Source organism: Panthera tigris, chromosome A2 (assembly GCF_018350195.1).
Source record: "Panthera tigris isolate Pti1 chromosome A2, P.tigris_Pti1_mat1.1, whole genome shotgun sequence".
Classification (NCBI taxonomy): Eukaryota; Metazoa; Chordata; class Mammalia; order Carnivora; family Felidae; genus Panthera; species Panthera tigris.
In genome coordinates, this window is record NC_056661.1 from 121036581 (window position 1) to 121057043 (window position 20463).

General features: G+C 50.5%; 1 protein-coding gene across 1 annotated transcript in view; it reads left to right on the forward strand.

Moving 5' to 3' along the window:
* MINDY4 (MINDY lysine 48 deubiquitinase 4) overlaps window positions 1–20463 on the forward strand; it is a 109206-nt gene that overhangs the window by 46757 nt on the left and 41986 nt on the right. The window contains exons 6-9 of the mRNA XM_042969335.1: window positions 3133–3191; window positions 8204–8310; window positions 10799–10915; window positions 12137–12225. Coding sequence (XP_042825269.1) covers window positions 3133–3191; window positions 8204–8310; window positions 10799–10915; window positions 12137–12225 — 372 coding nt within the window. The remainder of the gene's footprint in view (window positions 1–3132; window positions 3192–8203; window positions 8311–10798; window positions 10916–12136; window positions 12226–20463) is intronic.

Genomic DNA, 20463 nt, shown 5'->3' on the forward strand with positions numbered 1-20463 from the left:
CGACCTGGGTTTGAGTGCTGGCTTGGGCACTCCTAAGTTGCGTGACCTTGTGTGAGTCACCTCACTTCTGTGAGGGTCACTCTGGTACTTAGCACCCATTTATGGAGCCCTGACCAGGTGCTGGGCATGAGGGGTACAGACCTGACCCAGAAAATCCATGGTCCTTCGTCCCTCCTTGTTTATTTCTCTTACCGTATGTATTCATTTCCTGTGGCTGCTGTCACGAATTCCCACAAACTTAGTGGCTTAAAACAACATGAGTTTATTATTATGGCACTAAGTTCTGGAGGATCAAGGTCTGACATCAGTTCCACTGGGGCTAAAGTCAAGGTGTTGGCAGGGCTGGTTCTTTCTGGAGACACCAGGGGAGAATCTGTTTCTTTGCTTTTGTAGTTTCTCATGGCCACCCACGTCCTTGACTTGTGACCCTTCCTCCGTCTTCAGAGCGCGTCCCTCCAACCTCTGCCTCTGGTGTGATACCACCCCTCCTCTTCCGGGTCGTATTTCTTTCTGCTTCCTTCCCTCTACATCGTTCCCACTTGGGTAATCCAGGATACCCTCTCCCATCCCAAGATCCTCAATGTAAATGCTCTCTGCAAAGTCTTTTCTGCCATATAAGGCACTATTCACAGGATATCTTTGGGGCCTGTTGTCCAGCCCACTACACCACGTCAAATTGCAATTTATGTCTCATCCTTTTGCATGCCCGGGTCTCCTTTGGGCAGGGAGATTGGCCTGCCAGATAACTGCCACGTTTGCTGAATGAGAGGGTGAAGAAATGAAGGAATGCACGTTTGGAGTTGAGAAAGACGTGGCATCCCACTTGGGCTGTAGGGGATTAGCATGAGTTTGCCAAAGTATATTCTAGCAGAAGGGAAGGGCTTTATGAAAAGGTATAGAGGCAGAGGCTGAGAAGCTCAGCATTCAGGAGATGCACGTGGAGTGTGAGGGTGCAGAGGGTGGAGTGGTAGGTGTCCAGGTCATGATAGCCCATAGGGCACCCTAATGGGCCTGGGTTTTGTTTTATGTTGTTTATTTATTTTTATTTTTAAGTAACCTCTACCCGCAGCGTGGAGCTCGAGCTCACAACCCCAAGATCAAGGGTCGTGGGCTCCGCTGACTAAGCCAGCCAGACACTCCATCCTGGATTTTATTTTTTAAGGAAGCAGTATGTGTGGTGGTTGCTGCCTTTGTCTTTGGGGTCATTGCCTGGGTTCAAATTCCTGTGCTGCCACTTGCTTGCTGTGTAACTGGGAAAATTACTGGACTTCTCTGAGGCTCAGCACAATGGCTACTTCATAAGGCCGTCCTGAGGAGCAGATGGCTTTTGTTGCTTGCACAGCACTCAGCACAGTGCCTAGAACAGTCAAAGGAGTCGGAGAGTGTTTGCTGCTATGATTGCTGTCATTTTTATAAATATTGTTGTTGGTGGTGACGATGGGGAACCCTGGAAGAACTTCAGCCAGGCTGTGGCACGGTCAGGTTTGCTTTCTAGAAAGATGCCTTTGACACCCATGTGAAGATGGTCTGGGGTGGGGCATCACACTGGGGGTCAGGAAACCCGTGAGGAGGCCATTCCAATGATTCAGGTGACAGATGAAGAGGCAGAGAACAGAGATGGGGTACAAGGGAGATGTTACTTTCTCCGGGGTAGTCCAGAGATGGCTTTGTGCCTGCTGTTCCCTGCTTGAAATGATTCAAGGCAGGTGTTAGGGGCCATTTAGTACCATGCCTCAGTCGTCACTTTGCAGAAACGGATAGTGAGGTGCAGGGGGGAGGCATTCTGCCTTAGTCCCCGGAGGGAAGAGTGATGGAAGGGACAGATAAAGATGGGACTCCGGTCCTCAGCCTTCAGTGGCATAGCCAGTTGCGGTGTGAGAGGTACACTTCCAGAAGCTTCTGATGAGCATGCTGTTTCTCATTGCTGCAGGCTGGGGAAGAGGGGCTCTGACACAGCATCTGCACTGCTTCCTCCGTCACCTCCTTCTACTGCCCCTTCAGGCCTTAAATGCTCTTTCCAGCTTGTTCTTTTACCAGTCCCCAGGAGAATGCTCGCAGAATCCTGGTCGTGTAGGGACATAGGAATTTTGCCATTTTGAATGGAGGAAAATAGGCTTGAGCCAGTGGGGGGAGGATTAGGGCTGCCTGGGAGGGTGGGGAAAGGAGCTCTGTGTTCTGGAACCAGAAAAAGAAACCCAGAGTCCAAAGCAGTACGTGCTCACAGATTTGGTACCGTGAGTCCTCCGTGGTCTTCCACTCACACCCCTTCAATACATCTTCAGGAGGAAGCCAATTCAATAGAACGAACCATGGCAAGATTATGATTGTTACTTCAATCATATCTTACCCTGCAAGGATGTTGGAGGAAAATATATTTCAATTCCACGTTCAAAAGAGCTGTCATTTTAACGTAGTGAATGGGTTTTCAGAGAGTGATGTAATATTGTTATTTTTAATACATTCTTTAAAAGAAAAGATTTTACTCTAGTATAAATCGATGCATGCTGGAGGGGAAAAAATATCTAAAGAGAGCTAAAATACAGGTGGGCCATTTTTAGAAAGCTCCACATGTACATACCTGAACTTACAAATCAGAATCACAGAATAGGTTTTTGGTGCACTTTAGAGGTTTCTTATAAATGGTAGCTGATAGCTTTACAAAAAAGCTGGGAGAAAGGAAATAAACAAAAAAGAAAATAGAATGAGATGAAAAAAATCTGGGCAGTGATTACAAGAACTTGTGTGTGTGTGCGTGTGCGTGTGCGTGTGTGTGTGTGTGTGTGTGTGGGTGGGTTGGTGTGTGTGTTTTCTAGCAGTATCATAATGACATCAGCAAGATACGCTTGCATTTTGGTTCTTGGCAAGTGTCAAACTACAGGGTTTATCATCCTGTATTGGCTGGTGTGTGTGTGTGAGACTACAGAATTGAAAGGCACTTTTGGAGGCAATTTGGTCCCATCCAATATGGAACCTGTGGCTCAGAGAAGGGAGAGTGACTGGGGCAAGGCACATATGAGGGGCAGGGCCAGGGCTAGAGAGAACCCATCTCCTGAACCCCCAGCCAGTGCTCCCTGCATTCTTCTCTGCTGTTTATATTTTCCTCTGGTACATTGACATTTTCTTTTTTTCTAGGAAAAATCAATTGCCAGTGTCCAACAAGGCTGATGGGGAGCTGAGCGTTTTGCAGCTTGGTAAGTGCAGCTGATGCCTGTATGCTGTGCCCATCAGGGTCCAGTGGTCTTCATTTGCTCCGTCTGGGAGGCAGTGGGTGGGGACTCCTTTCCTCCCACCTGATCTCAGGAAGGAGAGGCTGGCCCAGTGAGTAGAGCGGGCTTCTCTCTTTTGGGTTGCTGTCTTCTTCTGCTTTCTGTCTTTCTGTCCTGGAGAAATCCTTATAAGAAGTCTGGGCATTTCTGGACCCACATGGGGCTGGGGGGGTGGGTGGGATGCAGAGGAGCCTTTTTTGCATTTGGAGGTTCTTTTAGGACTATTCAGAACCTACAAAGGTCTCTAGACGACAGCTTTGCCTGGGGGAGACCATCCTTTAAAAACTTTTATCAATGTGTTATTGAGGCATAAAATACAGTGAAGTGCATAGTACATACATCTTAAGTGCATTTGCACATATGTGTACACCCATGTAACTGCTGTCTCAGATCAAGGTAGAGAACGTGTCCACCCACTCTTTAGTTTGGAAGCAATCTTTTGTTCGCCTTTGTGTAATTCTCCACTGCCCGAAGACCGATGTGTTTGCAGGGCTTGGCAAAGCAGCAGTAGAATGGATGATGGCGAACCAGTGACCAGGCACGAAAGGATGAGGCTTGAGTGCTGTTGACATTTGCTCTTCTCCCGAAAGCCAGCGATTTACCTGTTTGGCCATCTTGGCAGACGACAGCCGTTCAGTGACTTTTCCTCTTTCCTCTCCTTTTAAGCACTCCTTTTAAAGCGAAGGAAGAAAGCAGTGCTCTCTTTAGGAGTTACTTGTGTGCGACGTGCAGTCTGACAGTTTGCTTTGATGAAGTTGAAAGGCAGGGGCCTCTCGGAATGATGAGGCAGGGGTTTATTTATTCTGCTCAGCTCGCGTCAGAGGTAACAATTCCTTCGAGTTTTAATCATCAGAAATGGCTGGTGGGGATCACTTGGCCAGCCCGGGAAGGGGCAGTTCTGCCCACGGCGATGCAGAATGAGGTCCGGAGCCAGCAAATGCTGGCATCTGAAGCGTTTCTGTAAAGCACTGCACTTGAAGATTTTCCAGTGAAAGCCACTCCTGTTTGGACATAAAACGAAGCACTTCCTGGCCTTCAGAACCCAAAGGGCTTCTACTGGAAGGAAGGCTTTTAGCAATTCTCTCAGAACTCAGTTGTTTGAAGTGTGTGTGTGTGTGTGTGTGTGTGTGTGTGTGTGTGTGTTTTCCAGAGGGAGGCAGACCCCTCTTTGCTAGTGGCTCAGCTAATGATTTAGAAAAGGAGAAAGAAATAGAAGGTAAGAGATCATGGAACGCAGTCACCAAGGGAAAGGGACAGAAGTTTTGGGGTGAAGAGGAGAAAGGAACAAAATTTGGTTAGAGGAATGGCATTTTCTTCTCCACCCTGATTCATTTTCCTTTGCTGCAGTTCCACAGACTTGTTAGCAGTTATATGTCAGGGCATAGATGAGGCTGAGCAGATTGAGGTGAATAAAAAGTGGGCTTGCTTTCTTGGAGGGCCAGGTTGGGTGGGACAAAGGAAGAGAGGTGTCCTCTGACAGCAACATATAAAGCAGATGATCAGCAGTTCATCACTGCTTCTAGACACGTATAAGCTGAGTTCTGTGGTGGGTTCCAGAGGTTTGCATAATGAGGTGGTATTTAGACGGGGCTTTGGATGTTGAGCAAGGTCTCGCCAAGTAGAGATGTGCAACAGACCTTACATGCAAGGCCTGCAGGGTGAGGGAGTGATTGGCTTGAGGTGAGTGGCCTGGAGGGGAAGTTGTAGGGTCAGGGGGAGATGAGGCTGGGAACAAAGTTGTGGAAGAGTGGGGATGATTTGAGTGCTGTGCTAATGAGCTTGACCATAAATCATTAGCCAGTAAAGAGCACTTGAAAATTCTGTGTGGGGGCAGTAATGTATGCAGGGCTGTGGTTTTGGGGCTATCTCTGGATACGTGCGTAGGATAGATTTTAGGAGTAAGAGCCTGGATATTGGAAGACCAGGGAGGGGGTTCTTGGAATAGTCGAGAAAAGATGTGATTGGGCCCCTGTTCTATCTGGTGAAATCCTCTGGGTATTTCAAGACCCTGCTCAAATATTTAGCTCTTATGGAAAGCTTCTCTGACTCTTTAAGGAAGAGCTATTTACCTCTTCTCTTCTGCTCTTAAAACCCTCGCACTGTCCCTATTTTAAGTGAAACTCATGTTCCATTATTTGTTTGGGCTTCTCGCCTCTCCCGCCCCCCGCCCCCAGGCAGTGTGCTCCTTGAAGGCAGGGGTTATGCTTTACTCATCCTGGACCTCCACTCTCCCACATAATTCCTGGCACCTCATGGATGCTCAATGAAGTGCTTAATGAACAGATAGAAAAAGAATGACATATTCCTGTAACAGCGGAGGGGAAAAAGGCGGGGGTGAGGTATGAGACATCCTGGAGGCAGAATGATCGGGAGGCTAGATCATCATGATGTGGGAGAGAGGGCTAAGGTCTCAGACTGAGTCCCTGGAGGAGGACTGAGGAGATGGAGTCTGTTATCAAAACTGAAGCCTGGAGGGGTGCCGTGCTGAGATTCTGGAGTCTGGGGTGGTGGGGCACTTCCAGGAGAAGATATCTGTAGTCAGCGGGAAATACTGATTAGGGTACCTGGAAAAAGAGGTATATGGACCTTTATTATATATTACCACATATATACGTTTTCCTCCAAAGGGTAAATAAAGTGGTATGGGAAGCAAGCTCCCTTGCTTCTTTCAACCAGACACTTATACCAGGGCCTTAAAAATAGCATTTTTAAACCACCGGCATTTGCAGATGGTTTTGTCTGCTTGGCCAACATGTCATTCTGGACTGCTTTGTTTTTCCTTTGCATGGCGGTCCCACCACATCTGGGCCTGAGGCCTGCTATGTGGTCCTGAACCAAATCCCTGCACAGGGGCCAACTTCCTCCTGGCAGAAGCCAAGGGAGGCTGCCTCCTTTTAGGGGCTCCACCCAATCTGGGCCCCCAACTTTCATCCTCAGATTTACTTCATGGAGCCCTGAGCAGGCACGTTTCGGCTCGGGCTCCCTTCCGGACAACTTCAGACTAAACAGAAGCCTCCAAATAGGCTTAAATACTGCCCCTTCTATGCCTCCAGGAAACAATCTGGCCTGAGTGATTGCAAGGAGCCCTTCAGGGCTTGGTGGAATCACTCAGGTTACTCTCCCCTACTCTGTTTTGGGCCTCAGCTGCCCAGGGTTGAATTAATCACACATCTCTATTCCTTTAGGGAACATTCTCAGTATTGATCTTTGCAAAGCCTTCCCCTTGGCCTCCCTCCCTTTCCTCCCTTCATCCTTCTTTCCTTCCCTCCCTCGCTTTCTCTCCTTCTCTCTTTCCTGCCTTTCCTTCATTTTTTAGCCCCACCCCCACCCTCCCATGACCCTCCTCTCCTCAAGCAGTCATTCTCGTGTATTTAGTTGGTATCTGTTTTCGTGTGTATATTCTTGCAAAATGCATAGTGTTTGTGTGCATATATTTGTAATGGATGTAAATCATATTGTGTTATATATATGTGTGTGTATATATGTGTGTGTGTGTGTGTGTGTGTGTGTATATATATATATATATATCTATCTTATTTGTGTTCTTGCCTTCTCTACCCAGCACCCTGTTTTTAAGACCCATGCATGTTGCTAAGTGAACATCTCGTCATTATTTCAGGGTGCTTTTATAAGACCATGGTCACAGGGTGGCTTTTTCAGAGACCCTAACTAAGAAGAGTTTGCATTTAAATTCAGATTCTCATTTAAATTCCAGCTTATTTTTAATTTTTGTTTTCAGCCTAAAGGTGGAAGGGTCTCCTTTTCAGTGGACTGGGACTCTGGGAGCTGGTCTTGTGCTGCTGTGCCTGTTCCTCCCCAAGGGAAGAAAAGGAGCCTGTAGAATGGGATATAAAACATGTGTCCTGGGGGTGTTGGCCTTTGGATAGCCTCTCCAGAAGAAGTGGGGCAGGGACAATGACATTTCTATAGTCCTAGATATACAGAATTATAGGAGATAATGTTGATTTCTATGTAGTGTGGTGTACTTTTTAAATAATCATTTAGTCTCAGGAAAATGGGAGGCAGGGATGGTTCAACAGGCTCTCTGGAGACTGGTCTGCTCAGTTTTGCCAGCATAATTACCTTGGATTGTTTACACTTGGGTCCTTCCTCTGAGTGTTCTGGTAAATGCTACGGCTGTGGGTACAATCTTGAGAGCGAGGCCCGGCTGGGAGACCCATGCTGGGACCCTCTCTGGGCCTCCGTCACCTCAGCTGTAAGATGACTGTGAGTGGCAGGTGACTTAGTGGCCCTTCCAGCTGGAGGTCCAGGGAGGTCTGGTTGGCAGGAAGACAGAACGATCAGGAGCTGGCCTGGGTTTTATCGTGTCTCTTTTCCATCTGTGTGATGTCAGGCCAGTCATTTCACTTCTTTAAGCCTCAGTTTTGCATCTGCAAGTAGGGGTGACAATAATTACCTTGTCCTGGGCTGTTATGGGACCTAGGCGTTAAAACACAAGTGGCTGGTAAGTGAAAGCTGCGACAGTGATAATCTGTTGTTATTTTATCAGGAACAATGGCGTTTTTCCCCCCTAATTCTGCCCTCTTCATGTTGTCCTCAGGCACAGGTTTGTTTGCCATGCCTACCTTTTGTAAGAAATGTGTCTGAGTGAGGCTCTTCTGGGCCTGACTCCATGGCTTCGGCCCCAGGCTCCTGTCTCACTGCGTGTCCACAGGCAGAGCTTTCTAGTGGACCGGTAACCACCTTGTGCCCGCCGGCATCCTTGTGCCATGGACCAGCATGGGACTGCGACAAGGAACCAGGGCCCTTACTCTGTCTTTTTTCCTTCTTGTGAAGGCCTGGGAACCCCAAGGGGGAGAGGCAGGTGGAGGGTGGGGAAGCCCTCCCTTCCTTCAAACTCATCCATGCGGTGTTATTTCTGATTCTGTTCCCCGTGGGTCATAACAAGGAGCTCACATGCCCTGGTTTTCTTTCAGAGGATGTGGAGGATGAATTGGTAAGGGAAGAAGTCATCCTGTCTCCAGTCCCATCCATGCTCAAGCTGCAGATAGTATCAAAGCCAATCGACCTCTCAGTGGCCAAGGTGCGTTGTCAACTTGAAAGTGCGCGTTCATACGTCTTGATTTGAATTGGTGTGAATTGGTGTGGTGTGAATTGAAGCTGTTTTGATGTGAACTGGTGTGGGTGAGGTGGTTATGATCCCCCTGACCCCAACCATCTTATGTCTCAGTCGTTGTTCAAGTGGAAATTCGGGCGTGGTATAGAAGAACCTGAACTGAGAGTCAGGAAAATGGGGGTGTGGTCTTCTCCAGGAAGAAGTGTGGGTACAGCCTCCTCCCACTCAAACATTCCAGGGTCTCGTGCTTCTTTTGGCCCGGAGCCGCTTCTGCACATCTGCAGTGGGCCACTCCAGACTTGTGACGGCACTGGGAGAATTGTCCTCATTAGAGCGGCTCTGTTTTAGCGCTCGTCCCCCATGCTGGGCTTAGGCTGGGCTTGCAGTGAGGGAAGGACAGGAGGGTTTTAACAATTCCTCAGCACCACTGGGTTCACACCAGTGGCCTCCTGGAGGGACTTGAGAGGACTTAAGGGGCAGGTTCCTGGCCTTATCGGCCTCCTCTGCAGGGATGCCCTGGATTCCTCACCATCTCAGCTGCCAGGTGGCCTTACCCCTCCCCTTGGCCAGTGGTTCCTGTGGGATGGAATGCTGCTCTTACACTATCCCACTGGCTTTTCAGCCAGGATCCAGGAGGAAAAGCTAAAATGTCTGGGGACACAGCTGACCCCCTATTTACTCAGCACACAGATAAAAAAGTCAAAGATTTTTCTAGAGGTTTTTTTTTTTTCCCCTTCCCCTTCCTCTCTTCCCTTTTCTTTCCTTCTTTCAAACCATGGAGGGCATGGGTGTGTGTGTTGGGGGGTCGGACACTTTTACATGGCCCCAAGCCTGGGAAAAGTGCTCTGGCTATCTGTAGCCATGAGGCTGTGATTGTTTGCTGTGAACACAACACTCCTATTTTGGGAAGGGCCCTAGAGGCCCCTAACTTCAGACCACCCAGCAGTAGCATCTCCAAAAGCAGCTGGAAAAACTAAGGCCCACCCAGAGAAAAGGAGGGCTCAGGACACATGGCATCCATAGCACCCAGGTTTCCAGGCTGTTAACTCTGTGACCTGGTGACCATGCTGTGCCTAGCTGGGGGCTGTCGTTCTGTGATTAAGAGAACAGACATGGGCTTCAGTCAGAAAACTCAAGTCCCTATAGTTTCTAGGCTCTCAAAAAACTCAGTTCAAATACACGGATGATTGTTGTTGGCACAAGAAGGAAAAGCAAACCCTGATAGATGAATTTGCCCAGGCTTCTCTCCTGTGTGCCGCCAGCCCATGTTGATGGGCCGACATGTTGACAAATGCTTCTGTCGCTGAGATTTTCTTAATGAAAAGCAAAAGAGAACCGATTCTAGAAGGAAATAATCTGAATCTATAAGAAAGATCTGACCTGGAGAGGTGGCAACAGAACCCATGAGTTGGCCCTTCAGAGACCTTGGGTGTAAAACCATGGTGGAGAGAGAGGAGGGAGCTGGCATAAGGAGGGGGTATCCAGGGAGAGGCTCTGCCTTCCAGGGCTGGTCAGGTGGAGGGGTTGGCACTTTCGGGGGCTCTGGAGGGTGGGGCTTTGGTTTATGGGAGATGAACTGTGAGATCAGTGTCATCTAGAAGTTGGGGAAGACAGAGCTGTGGAAAAATGGAGGGGCTGCCTTGGGAGGGGGTGGGAACCCCTCCCTGGGTTGTTGGAATTCATGCTGAGTTCATGGGGGACCACTTGTGGGTGATGTTGTAGAGGAGATTCTTCCCTGTAGTAAGAGTATAAGAGCAGGGGCTGGCAAACTGTTTCCAAAAAGGGCCAGATCGTTTATTTTTGGCTCTCTGTCACAACCACTCAACTCTGCCATCGTAACGTAAAAGCCAGCATAGAAGCAAATGCCAACATATGTAAGCAAATGGGTGTTACTGTATTTCAATAAAACTTTATCCACAGAACATGTGTGGGGCCAAGTTTGGCCTGTGGGACGTAGTTTGCTAAGCCTGTCTGTCAGCACCAGTTCTCAAATGTAGCTGCACATTGGAATTGTCTGGAGAGCATTTAAAATCATAGATACTGGAGTCTGACACCCAAGCGTTCTGATTTAGTTGGCCTGGCCTGTGGCCTGAGCATCAGGATGGTTAAACACTCCACAGGTGGTTACCATGTACAGCCAAGAACCTCCAAGATCCCTTCTAAAACTAAAAGTTTCTGTTTCAGTTTCCCCTAAAGAACCTACCAAGACTTGGGCCCAGGTCAGCACAGGCTGGTTTGGTTTATGGACTTTCCAGAGATGAGACCCTCAGGATCGACTTTTCTCTTTTCTCAGATAATAATGAGTTTGCAAAAGAAAAAGAAAATAAATAACCCTGCTGGAAAACGGGATGCCCTGCTAGAATGCAAGACCAGCTCCTGTGGGAATCCGTAGACCGCGCAGTGTGTTATTGTTTGCTTTTAAGACAACTGACGAAACTCTCTCTTCTTTTGACAGGACATAAAGGCCCTTCTGTTTGGTTCCAGTTTTTGCTGTTTCAATGAGGAATGGAAACTTCAGAGTTTTTCCTTTAATGACAAAGCCTCGTTAAAATACGGCATCGTGCAGAACAAGGCAGGTTGCTTTTAAGTTTCCTAGGGACATTTCTGTGGGCCCATCACAGACAGGGGCAGGATGTCCCCCAGTTTGGTAAGTCCTGCGAGCATTTCCTGAGCTCTTCAGTGCCAACTAGCCCTGTGTTTGCCAGGTTGTCACCCAGTGCTGGAATTTCATGTGTGGCTGGCAGAACAAGAGCTGGGGAGTGTGACCCTTACTCTATGAAGACTTCTCCTCAGTGTCCAGAATCTTCTCTGAGAGGAGCAGAAGGAGGCTCTGTGTTTGTTGGGGGCATCAGAATGGGTCCACAGGCAGAGTATTGGGAAATGGTTTTGCAAGCAGGGCTGGAGAGAGGACACTTGAGGCAGGAGGCAGCCTGAATAAAGGAGAGGCTTCGAGAAGAAGTGTGTGAGGAGGTGTTTTCAAGACAGGGAAGTGTAGGTAGACGGGAGCAGGATTTGGACACGGTGTGTACACATTTCCCAAGTTACACACTTTAAGGGCCAGAAGATACTCTAAATCCAGCAGCCCAATGAGGTTCCATTTCTCAAATCCCAGGAAGCTCCCCTGCCCCACACTGCCCGAGGAAGAACCCCAAGACCATTAGCCTTTGTCCCTAGTGTGGCCAAGCTCAGCTCATTTTGCACCCCCAGCTCAAGGGCACCCACATCTGCTACTCTGATATTCCTTGTCCTTGTTGATGCCTATAGAAATGAACCCCTCAGGGAGCCTTCTTCCTCTAACGTGGGGTGGGGGGGCAATAGAGACACACATAATGGGTGCTGAGGCAGGCCACACCTGGGCAAAAGATTGCTCACATAAGCAGAGGCTGCTGCAGGGGGTACTGAGGTGATCAGGGGAGACTTCCTGGAGGGGGAGGCCTTTAGGATAGGCCTCGAAGCTGAGTAAACTGTTGACACCCTCAGCCTGTGGACATGGAAGCATTTCTCTGGATGACTGGGAACCTATGGTGATGAACCTGGTTTTACACCTGACTGGTAGTGAAGGCCTGTTTTCTTCCCATGAGACATTGCAGACTTGCTCTTCTTCCAGTGCTGGGCACCGTGGCCTTTGTCACCCCCTCTCTGTGACTAGGCTCAGTGCTTTGCAGAAGTACTCAGCACATCAAAGGCCCGTGTTGGAGAGGCAGGAACTGGTGGGAGCAGGCTGGTTCTGGAGGAACAGCCAGGTTTGCCCTGGTCAGTCCTCACTGGTACTAATGTGTGTCCTTCTTTGCAGGGGGGTCCCTGTGGGGTTCTGGCAGCTGTCCAAGGCTGTGTCCTACAAAAACTCCTGTTTGAAGGAGATAGCAAAGCTGACTGCGTTCGGTAAGTCAGTGCTCATAATAGCAATATCTTCTTTTCCCAAGGCCTCTCCTCAGTGTCCAGAAAAAACAAGCAAGGAAGCATGTGTGTTCCCTGATATTTCCCGTCTTCTGAAAAGGGAAATGGCGACCGGCTAGCAGGTCCAGTGCTGACCAGTTGAAATGACCTGTGTGCATTTGCCTCTAAAAGAAGGGAGGGTCGTTAAGTCCCATTCCACGTGGGAAGCAGCTGCTGGAATGGCATCGAAACTAAGGCCACCCCCCTCCTCAGCAGTTGAGCGCGGTAGCTGCCCAGCTCCCATCCACACCCACATCGACCCGCTGACCCCTTCCTTGACTGAGCCCAGGTCTCAGTTACCTCATGTTACCCCATGTTACCTCACCTCTGCCAACAGCCATTACCACACATTCCAGCCAGCCCCGCGGCACATTGCTTCCACTCCCTCTGGCCATTTGTTTTCCACCTCACGCTTTTAAGTGTTTGCACATGGACCCCCCCTCATTCTCATTTTCTCTCTCACTCAACAGACTTTTCTGGAACATCTCTGTGCAGGCACAAGTGATACAGACAGGAATAGATGCACTCTCTATGCTCCAGAATGCTCTGTGAGGGATGGATGGATAGAAAACCCTCATTCTATAGCGTGGTCAGGGCTAAGATGGAGGGATTGGCAAGGTGCTGGCCAGGGCTGGGGCTAGATGGCCGATTCGAGGAGACCGTCGTCTTACTTTGGTCTCTCTGTGTGCCCAGTTACTAGCTTGTTCTGAGTTCCTCTCAGACCTACAGAACTGGTGCGTCTCTTTCTTCTTTTAGTTGAAATATAACATGCATGCAGTAAAGTGCACATGTCAAAAACGTGCACAGCTCAGACGTGTTCTGCTCAATGAATTATTGCAAAATCCCACACTCATGAACCTCTCATGCAGATCACAAAAGAAAATTACTTCCAGCACCCCAGAAGAGTCCTGCCTAGTAGATACCCCCATTCTCTTCCCAAAAGTTGAGATTAAACAAATTCTAAAATCACAGCTTAGTTTTGCCAGTTCCCGAATTTTAATTAAAGGGGCTTGTTCTTTGATGTACGTATTTCAGTGTCTTTTTTTTTTTTTTTTTTTAAAGCTTAGGTGTTATAAAGACAGCAACTCATTCCCCATTCACCCATGTTCAGCTTCCTGGGAGATACGCTGGCTCCCCAGACATCCTGCCAAGCTCGGGACAAATGAAACATCTTTTACCAGCTTAGAGGATTTTGCCTTAGACAGGGTCCAAGGGAAGGCAGCTTTGCATGCTTGGCATTTTAGAATGTGTCCAGTAATATAATTTGTCTGATTACCAAGTAATCATCAAGGTGTTTTATCTTAAGCTAAAAGATGTTAATTCTCAGCATAGCAGAACTGTAACCAGAAGCAGAGTGATATAACATTTCCACAGCAGGATCTCACCTTATTCTCCATACCCCGACCAGTCCACACATAGCTGCTCCTGTCTGTGCACGGCCATTCCCCATTGTGTGCTCTGGAAGGCCAGCCAGCAAAGTGCTGCCCACAGTGTGGACAGAGACCCTGCTGCTGACTCTCCCAGAGAGGCAGCACAGTGCTTGATATTCTGGAATGTTCCCGACTAAGTGGAATTTGCTAAATGAGGGAGCTGCCCTCAAAGGGTGCGGGGACTGTCCCTGAGTGTACATGTCCCCACCTGCCTACCTACCTTCCTTCCTTGCATTCAGAAGAAGCATGCAGGGAGGACTTGGCAGGTGCTTGGAGGGAATACACGGCTCAACAGGACAGCTGTGGCCTTGCCTTCATGGCACCTTTGACTGACCATGAGAGCCAGGCAGATAGGAGGCCTACAGGGGATGTGCAGGAAGCTTGGGGTTCACCCAGACATGAAGAGGGTGGGGCAGGCTTGTTGGAGGAGTGACATTTGAGTCTCACCAAGGTCTGGAGGTAATCAGGACTCCCAGTTGGCTTGACACACATCCTCGCACATGCTTATTCTCCCTCAGTTTCCCCCTTCCCAGCAAACCCCTCGTACTTGGTTCTGGGCTCCTCACCACACAGAGGCCATGACTTCAGGGAGGCCTTCCCAGATCTCCCTGGTTGAGATAAACCCAGGCCTGCTCCAAGGCTTCCCCACCAAATGGCACCCTTGTTCATGGACATCATTACCTGTCCATTGTCTGCTCCCCCCCATCCCCCAGCCCCTGGGAACACAAACCCCATGAGAACAGGGGCCTTCCTGGGCTGCCTGGTTCACAGCCTGTCTCTGGCATCCAGCCCAGGGCCTAGTCCACAGAAGAGGCCCTCAGAATTTTTGTTGAATGAACACATGGACAAATGCATGAGTTATCCAGACTAACAGGGAGGGGAGGGGAATGGTGTTCCGGTAAGGAGAACAACATGTGCAGAGGCCTGAGGGCAGGGAGAGCAGGGCCAGGAGCCAAGACTTGCCTGGGGTGGCCGGGGCAGAGTTCGGAGGGGTAGGGTGAGACCGGGGATGGTGGTCAGGGACATGCTGCCAGAGGGGCCTTGGAGGCTTACCATCCGCTTGGGCCCAGTGTTGGCCTTGGCCCTCATGGGAGATGTCTCATAACTCATTTTGGCCCCCTTCTCATTCAGAGCTGCTTTTGAACTTGGACTTTGTACTTGGGGGACATTGGGGATTGCTTCCCAGTGATCAGGATGGGATGTTTAAATTGGTTCCAGGCAGGGCTGTTCCTGCCCAGGGCACAAGGCAGGCTTCGTTCCTTGTCACCCACCCCACCCACCACTAAGGGAGTACGCGAGCCTCTGGATCCACAGGTGCATTCTCCAGGGAACGCTTTGCTCTCCACACCAGGGAGTGCAGCCAGGGCTTGGAAAGCAAAAAGCCAACCTGGTTGTGGGTGCAAGTTGGGCTCTGGGTGGAAAGAAAACCGGGCCAGCTGTATAAGCGAGGTTTTCTTCCATGTCCCGCCATCTGCCAGTCAGACACCAGCCAAACGGGGACTCAGGCCCAAGTTTATACTGACAGACCTCTGTTTAAGCACCGACTAGATGGAGAGTTCCACCAAGGCCTTGCTGGGAGGCAGGGGAGGGAGTGCAGCCTTGGCTTCCATGGGCTCCCTGTTGGCTGGGACCCTGCAAGAGGAGTTGGGGCCAGCCTAGATTGAAGGCCCTTGGCAGCCAGGCTAGTGGGGCTGAGCTGGGTCCTGGGGGCAGTGGTGGGTAGGCAGAGGGAGAAGGGGAAAGGAGGAGTGGCTGGGGTGTGTGTGTGGGGGGATTCCAGGTGGGAAGGAGCCCCACTCTGTCTGCCTGGATGGACCAGAAGAGGCCTGTGTTGAGTATCCACAGAGCTCAGCCTGCTGGCCAGGGCCCCCTCCTCCAAGAAGCATGGAAGGATTCATGCTGCGGAAGAGTGACCTCAGTTTTCTTTGGAGCCTCCCAGCTATGGGTGCTCCTGGTAAGTCCCTCCCCTCCCCACTCCCAATCCCTGCTTCCCCGGGCACTGCAACTAGGGCTGATCTCCACACAGGTGGAGTGCAGTGGGCTGGCTATCTGTGTCCATCTATCAGAGCTCTTTCAGGGGCTCAGGCAGAAGTAGTTCAGAGGGGGACAAGATGGGGGAGGTCCAGTGGTGTCGGGCTATTGGCGAGGGGCACCAGATGTCTACACACACACACACACACACACACACACACACACACACACAGTCCTGTGCTTTCTTCTCCCCCTTCCCCTGCTATGGGGTTTTGAGGTGAGAGACTGCCTCAGGGCCTGGAAGGTGATTGGGGGTGGAAGGGGAGAGTTCTTCTGGTTCAAGCTAGGACTTGGGTCAAGCAAAGGCCGGAGGAGCAAGGGGCTGGTGCCCAGGGCCGGCAGCAGAGGAGAGAAGTGAGAGCAGAGTTGGGGTTGCTGCTTTGTGATGGTGAGGCCCTGCAGGTCAGAGGCCACCCAGAGTTGTCCTTGCCGCCTGGGTCTCGGTGCATCCTGTAGGTGCCCGTGCTGAGGCTGGAAGGGGTGCCTGGCTCTGTGCTCCTTAGCCCCTTCCAGGGTGGGGCATGCTAGGCTGGGTCCAGAGACGTGGACTGCAGGGCCTCACCTTCTCATTGGTGAATCTCTGTCTTGCCTAACTTTGACTCAACAAGGAAACACAAATGAAGTCCTTTGTAAATCATCAAAGGCTGTGCAAGAAGGTGGGACCATATGGGGAAACTGAGGCTCAGAGAGGGAAGATGCTGGCCCAGGGTCACCCCTGGTATCTGTGGCCGAGCCCTGTCTGCCATCCCATGCTGCTGTGCCCCAGAAGAGACGCGGAGCAGTGGGAGAGCCAGAGAGGTCAGGAGTGGCTGGCACCAGGAGGCTGATGTCATGAGTTTGAAACACTTGAATGCTGGACTCCCAGACAGATTCTCAGTGACCAAGGTGCAGCTCTGTGTTTTACAAAGGGCTTCTGGGAAGACCCTCCCCTTTTCCCCTAATTTGGAAAAACTCAGTACAGAAGAGTACAAAGAGTAATACAGAAACACCTAGGGGACTCACTGCCTCACGTGAGCAACGGGTGAAGTCCCTGCAGCAACCTTAGTCCCCGGCTCCTCCAGTCTCATTGATTTATTCATACAATTTTATTTTTTTTTTTAACGTTTATTTATTTTTGAGACAGAGAGAGACAGAGCATGAACGGGGGAGGGTCAGAGAGAGGGAGACACAGAATCTGAAACAGGCTCCAGGCTCTGAGCTGCCAGCACAGAGCCCGACGCGGGGCTCGAACTCACAGACTGAGAGATCATGACCTGAGCCGAAGTCGGACGCCCAACCGACTGAGCCACCCAGGCGCCCCAATTCATACAATTTTAATATGGATGGGTTGGGTCACTGGTGTTGCTGCATGGGCCGTGTGTGCTGAGTTGGGTTTGAGGCTTCAATACTTCCTTTTGACTCTGAAATTCCAGGATTTCAGAAATGACCCAACTGAAAAAAAACAAAAACAATGCAGGCGACCTGCTCTGTTCTCTTCAGGAGCAGCACGGTGGCCTGGCTCGCCACAGCGAGGCGAGGCGGTGTCTGCAGCTGCCCCACTCGGGGCCCTCCTCGCACCCTCCGCCCACACTCACAGCTGATGGGGGTAATGGTTCTGTGAAAGCAGCGTGGAGGATGTGACTGCGCCCTCCAGGGAAGTCATGCTGAAATAAAGGCCTCTTGGCAGGGATGGTGTTTTTTTCTGCAGGACTGTCTGGCTTCATTAGGACCTATTCCATCAGGCCGGCAGCTGGCCTCTCCTCAATCGGGAAGGACAGCGCCCGGTGACAGGACTCCGTGTTTTTCCACTTGAGGAGGGCTGTGCCTGTGGCTGGCCGTGGGAAGACCATGAGCCCCACTCCCCTGCAGGCCTAGAGAGAGCCACAGACAAGATTGACGGCCCCACACCTCCTCCCCTTTGGAATTGTGAAATTCAAGGCCCAGAGAAGGAGGGGCACTTGCCCAGGGCCAGTCTGGCTGGACACTAGGGGGAGAGCCAGGCCTGGACCCCAGGTCAGCTGGTCCCCAGACCAGCCTTGTTCCCCTCCCCTGCAGCAGCTTTTGACCCTCAGAGGGAAAGCCTGCAGTCGTTCCCAGGCCTTCCTCTGGATTATCTGTAGATGCTGTAGGCTATCTCGAGATAATTAGGATCAAAACATCTCTTTAATCTGAAGGACTTAAGTAGTTTAAGCAACTATGTAGGATGTATTACTCTGCTACGCCCTCCACCATCCATCGACACGTATCTTCAGTCTGTACTTCTGTGAGGAAGTAGGTGCTTAAAGAAACTGTTCTTGCTTGAGGAGCCTGGCTGGATGCTACATTCATGGTAGGAGTTTGATGAACGTGTATCTGACTGATGAAGACAACACAGGGCCACCCCTGTCATTGAGGTTTTGCAGGTGAAAGCCGGGAGTTAACTGGGTGAAGCTGGAGTCGGGGCAACTCACCACAGCGCCTCCTTCCTCTCGTCCTCGGCACGGACAGCCCCGTCTACCCTGTGGCTGGTTAAATGGCAGAGATGGCAATGCTGGGATGATGCTTGGGGGCGTCTGGCTCGGGGTCTGCCTCTATGCGGGAAGGCGAAGGTCAGCGAGGGCGAGGGGCTTCCCCGAGGCCTGTGAACCAAACCTGGAACCACACCTGGGCCCGACCACTGCACTCTTCCACTTCGTTCTCTAGAAAGATGTGTCTCAAGAGAGCAAGCTAGAGAAGACTCAGGGAAGGATGCAGAGACTAGAAGCGTTTCCAGAAGGAAGCCAGTGAAAAGAATGAGGATTTTTGTGTAGAGATGCAGAGGTTCCGAGGGGCTTGTAATCAGTCTGCGAGAGAGATCAGGAAGACACGGGCCGGACCGAAGAGCCAGTGTTTGTCCGGTGCTGAAGAGCTGAGCTCTAAGGCAGAGGGATGCTGATTCCTAAGGCAAGAGCTCCAGACAGTTGGTTCCACTTCCCCAAGTTCTCCTTCCTCCCTCAATGCTGCTTTGATTTTTCCAACTTTACGGACTGTGTGGTTCACTTGGATGAATCATTTAGTCGCTGTGCCTCAGTTTTCGCATTTGAAAGGGGCAAGGATGCTACTGCCGTTACAGGGCGGCTTTAATGACTAATGGAATAATACACGTGAAGTGTTTCTAACCGCGCTTGGCATGTGATAAGCACTCAATATGTGTCGACTGTTGAATCTCATTTGTGGCTACACTGAGAAGCTTTCGGTCAAGCACATGACTTGCTTCAGCAAGTTCGTGTAGAACACAGTGAATGTTGAAAGGTGACCTCTTAGTTCCCTGTCTGCAGGTTTTCCAGCATAGATGTTCTAGGCAGAGTCTACAGTGCAGAGACGATTTTGCACAACTCGTACCCACGGCAAGGGTTCTAACCGGGGAGTACCCTCGTCGCACCTGTGATGTGGGAAGAGCCCACAAGGGTGAGATGGGGCGGAATGCTGGTCGGGCACTAGCTGTAACAACCCCTCTGGGGAGCAGGGCGTCCCGGTCCTGGACGGGGGCAGGAAGGGGATTGGCAAGGGTACTCGGGAGGTGTGATTGACAGGGCATGACGGTCACCCGGGTGGGGGCAGGGCAGGAAACAGGATCCATGGGGATGACGAAGCCCACTTTCATAGATTCTGAATCCAAAGAGATAAATGTCCAATCCTTTCTCCTTTGTCTGACAAGCCCTGCCTTCCTGACCCCCCCCTTAGTCCTTGGCATCACCTCTCCGGAAACCCAGAACAACATTTCCTCACCTTTGTTTTCATAGCTGATGGTGACCCGGGCCAGTGCTCCCTGCACAGCTCGGGCTGCCTGGCTTGGTGATGGTGTGGTAACCATTTCCTTGAGGAGCTTGGCGGGTCTCCAGAGGCTGCAGAAGTACCAGGCAGTCTGCCATTTCATTTTTCAAGTGGGTTGAGGGTGGCTTGTTACTTTCACACCAGATGTCAGGAGTTCACCTTCGTGTCACCATGGCCAAAGTGGGGACTTGATGTTTCCATAAAGACAGCAGTAATAGGTATTGGTTATTGAATATTGACCACGTGCCAGGTGCTGGGCTATGGACCTTACACACATCGTCTTGCTTAAAGTTCCCAATGCTATGAACGAGGTCCTCTTGTCATCTCCAGTTTATGGAAGGGGAAACTGAGGGAGGGCTATGTCACGTCACCTCCCATTTTAGTCGTTTGACAGCCTGGATGCAGACAACTGGTTCTGTGTCTCAGGCACTGGGGAGTGACCACGTGCTGCCCACCGTGGTGACCTGTGTCCGGGTCTCCTCGTTCCCATTTCTCCAGTTTCTTCTTCCTCCCCCCACCTCCGCAGCTCAGCACGGAGCTCAGATGTTAGTTGGCTACTGAAAACATAGAAAACCACCCCCACTCCGCCCTGTGTCTTCCTTTGAGCCCCAGCAGGGTCTTCATCAAGGCACCTTTGTTAGGAAGAGCCTAACAGGCTGCTTTTGTAAGAATGTAATTTTTCTAAGAGTTTAGAAGAAATCCATGGACTCCAGGGGTGGGCAAGAAGTACAGCTCTCAGGAGCCCTGGGAAGGTGAAACTGAAGGAAGTGTCTGTATCAGGCTGTTGCCTGTTCTTCCCTCTTGCTCGTGTCACACAACAGGGTTTCTCTGTTACCCTTTTATCATAAGACATCTCTCTGCCATTTTTGACATTGCTGGCTGCCTGTTCTGCTCAAAGCCCATTTGCTTCTAAAACTATGTAACAGCACCGTCTCCCAGCCGAGCCCCTACT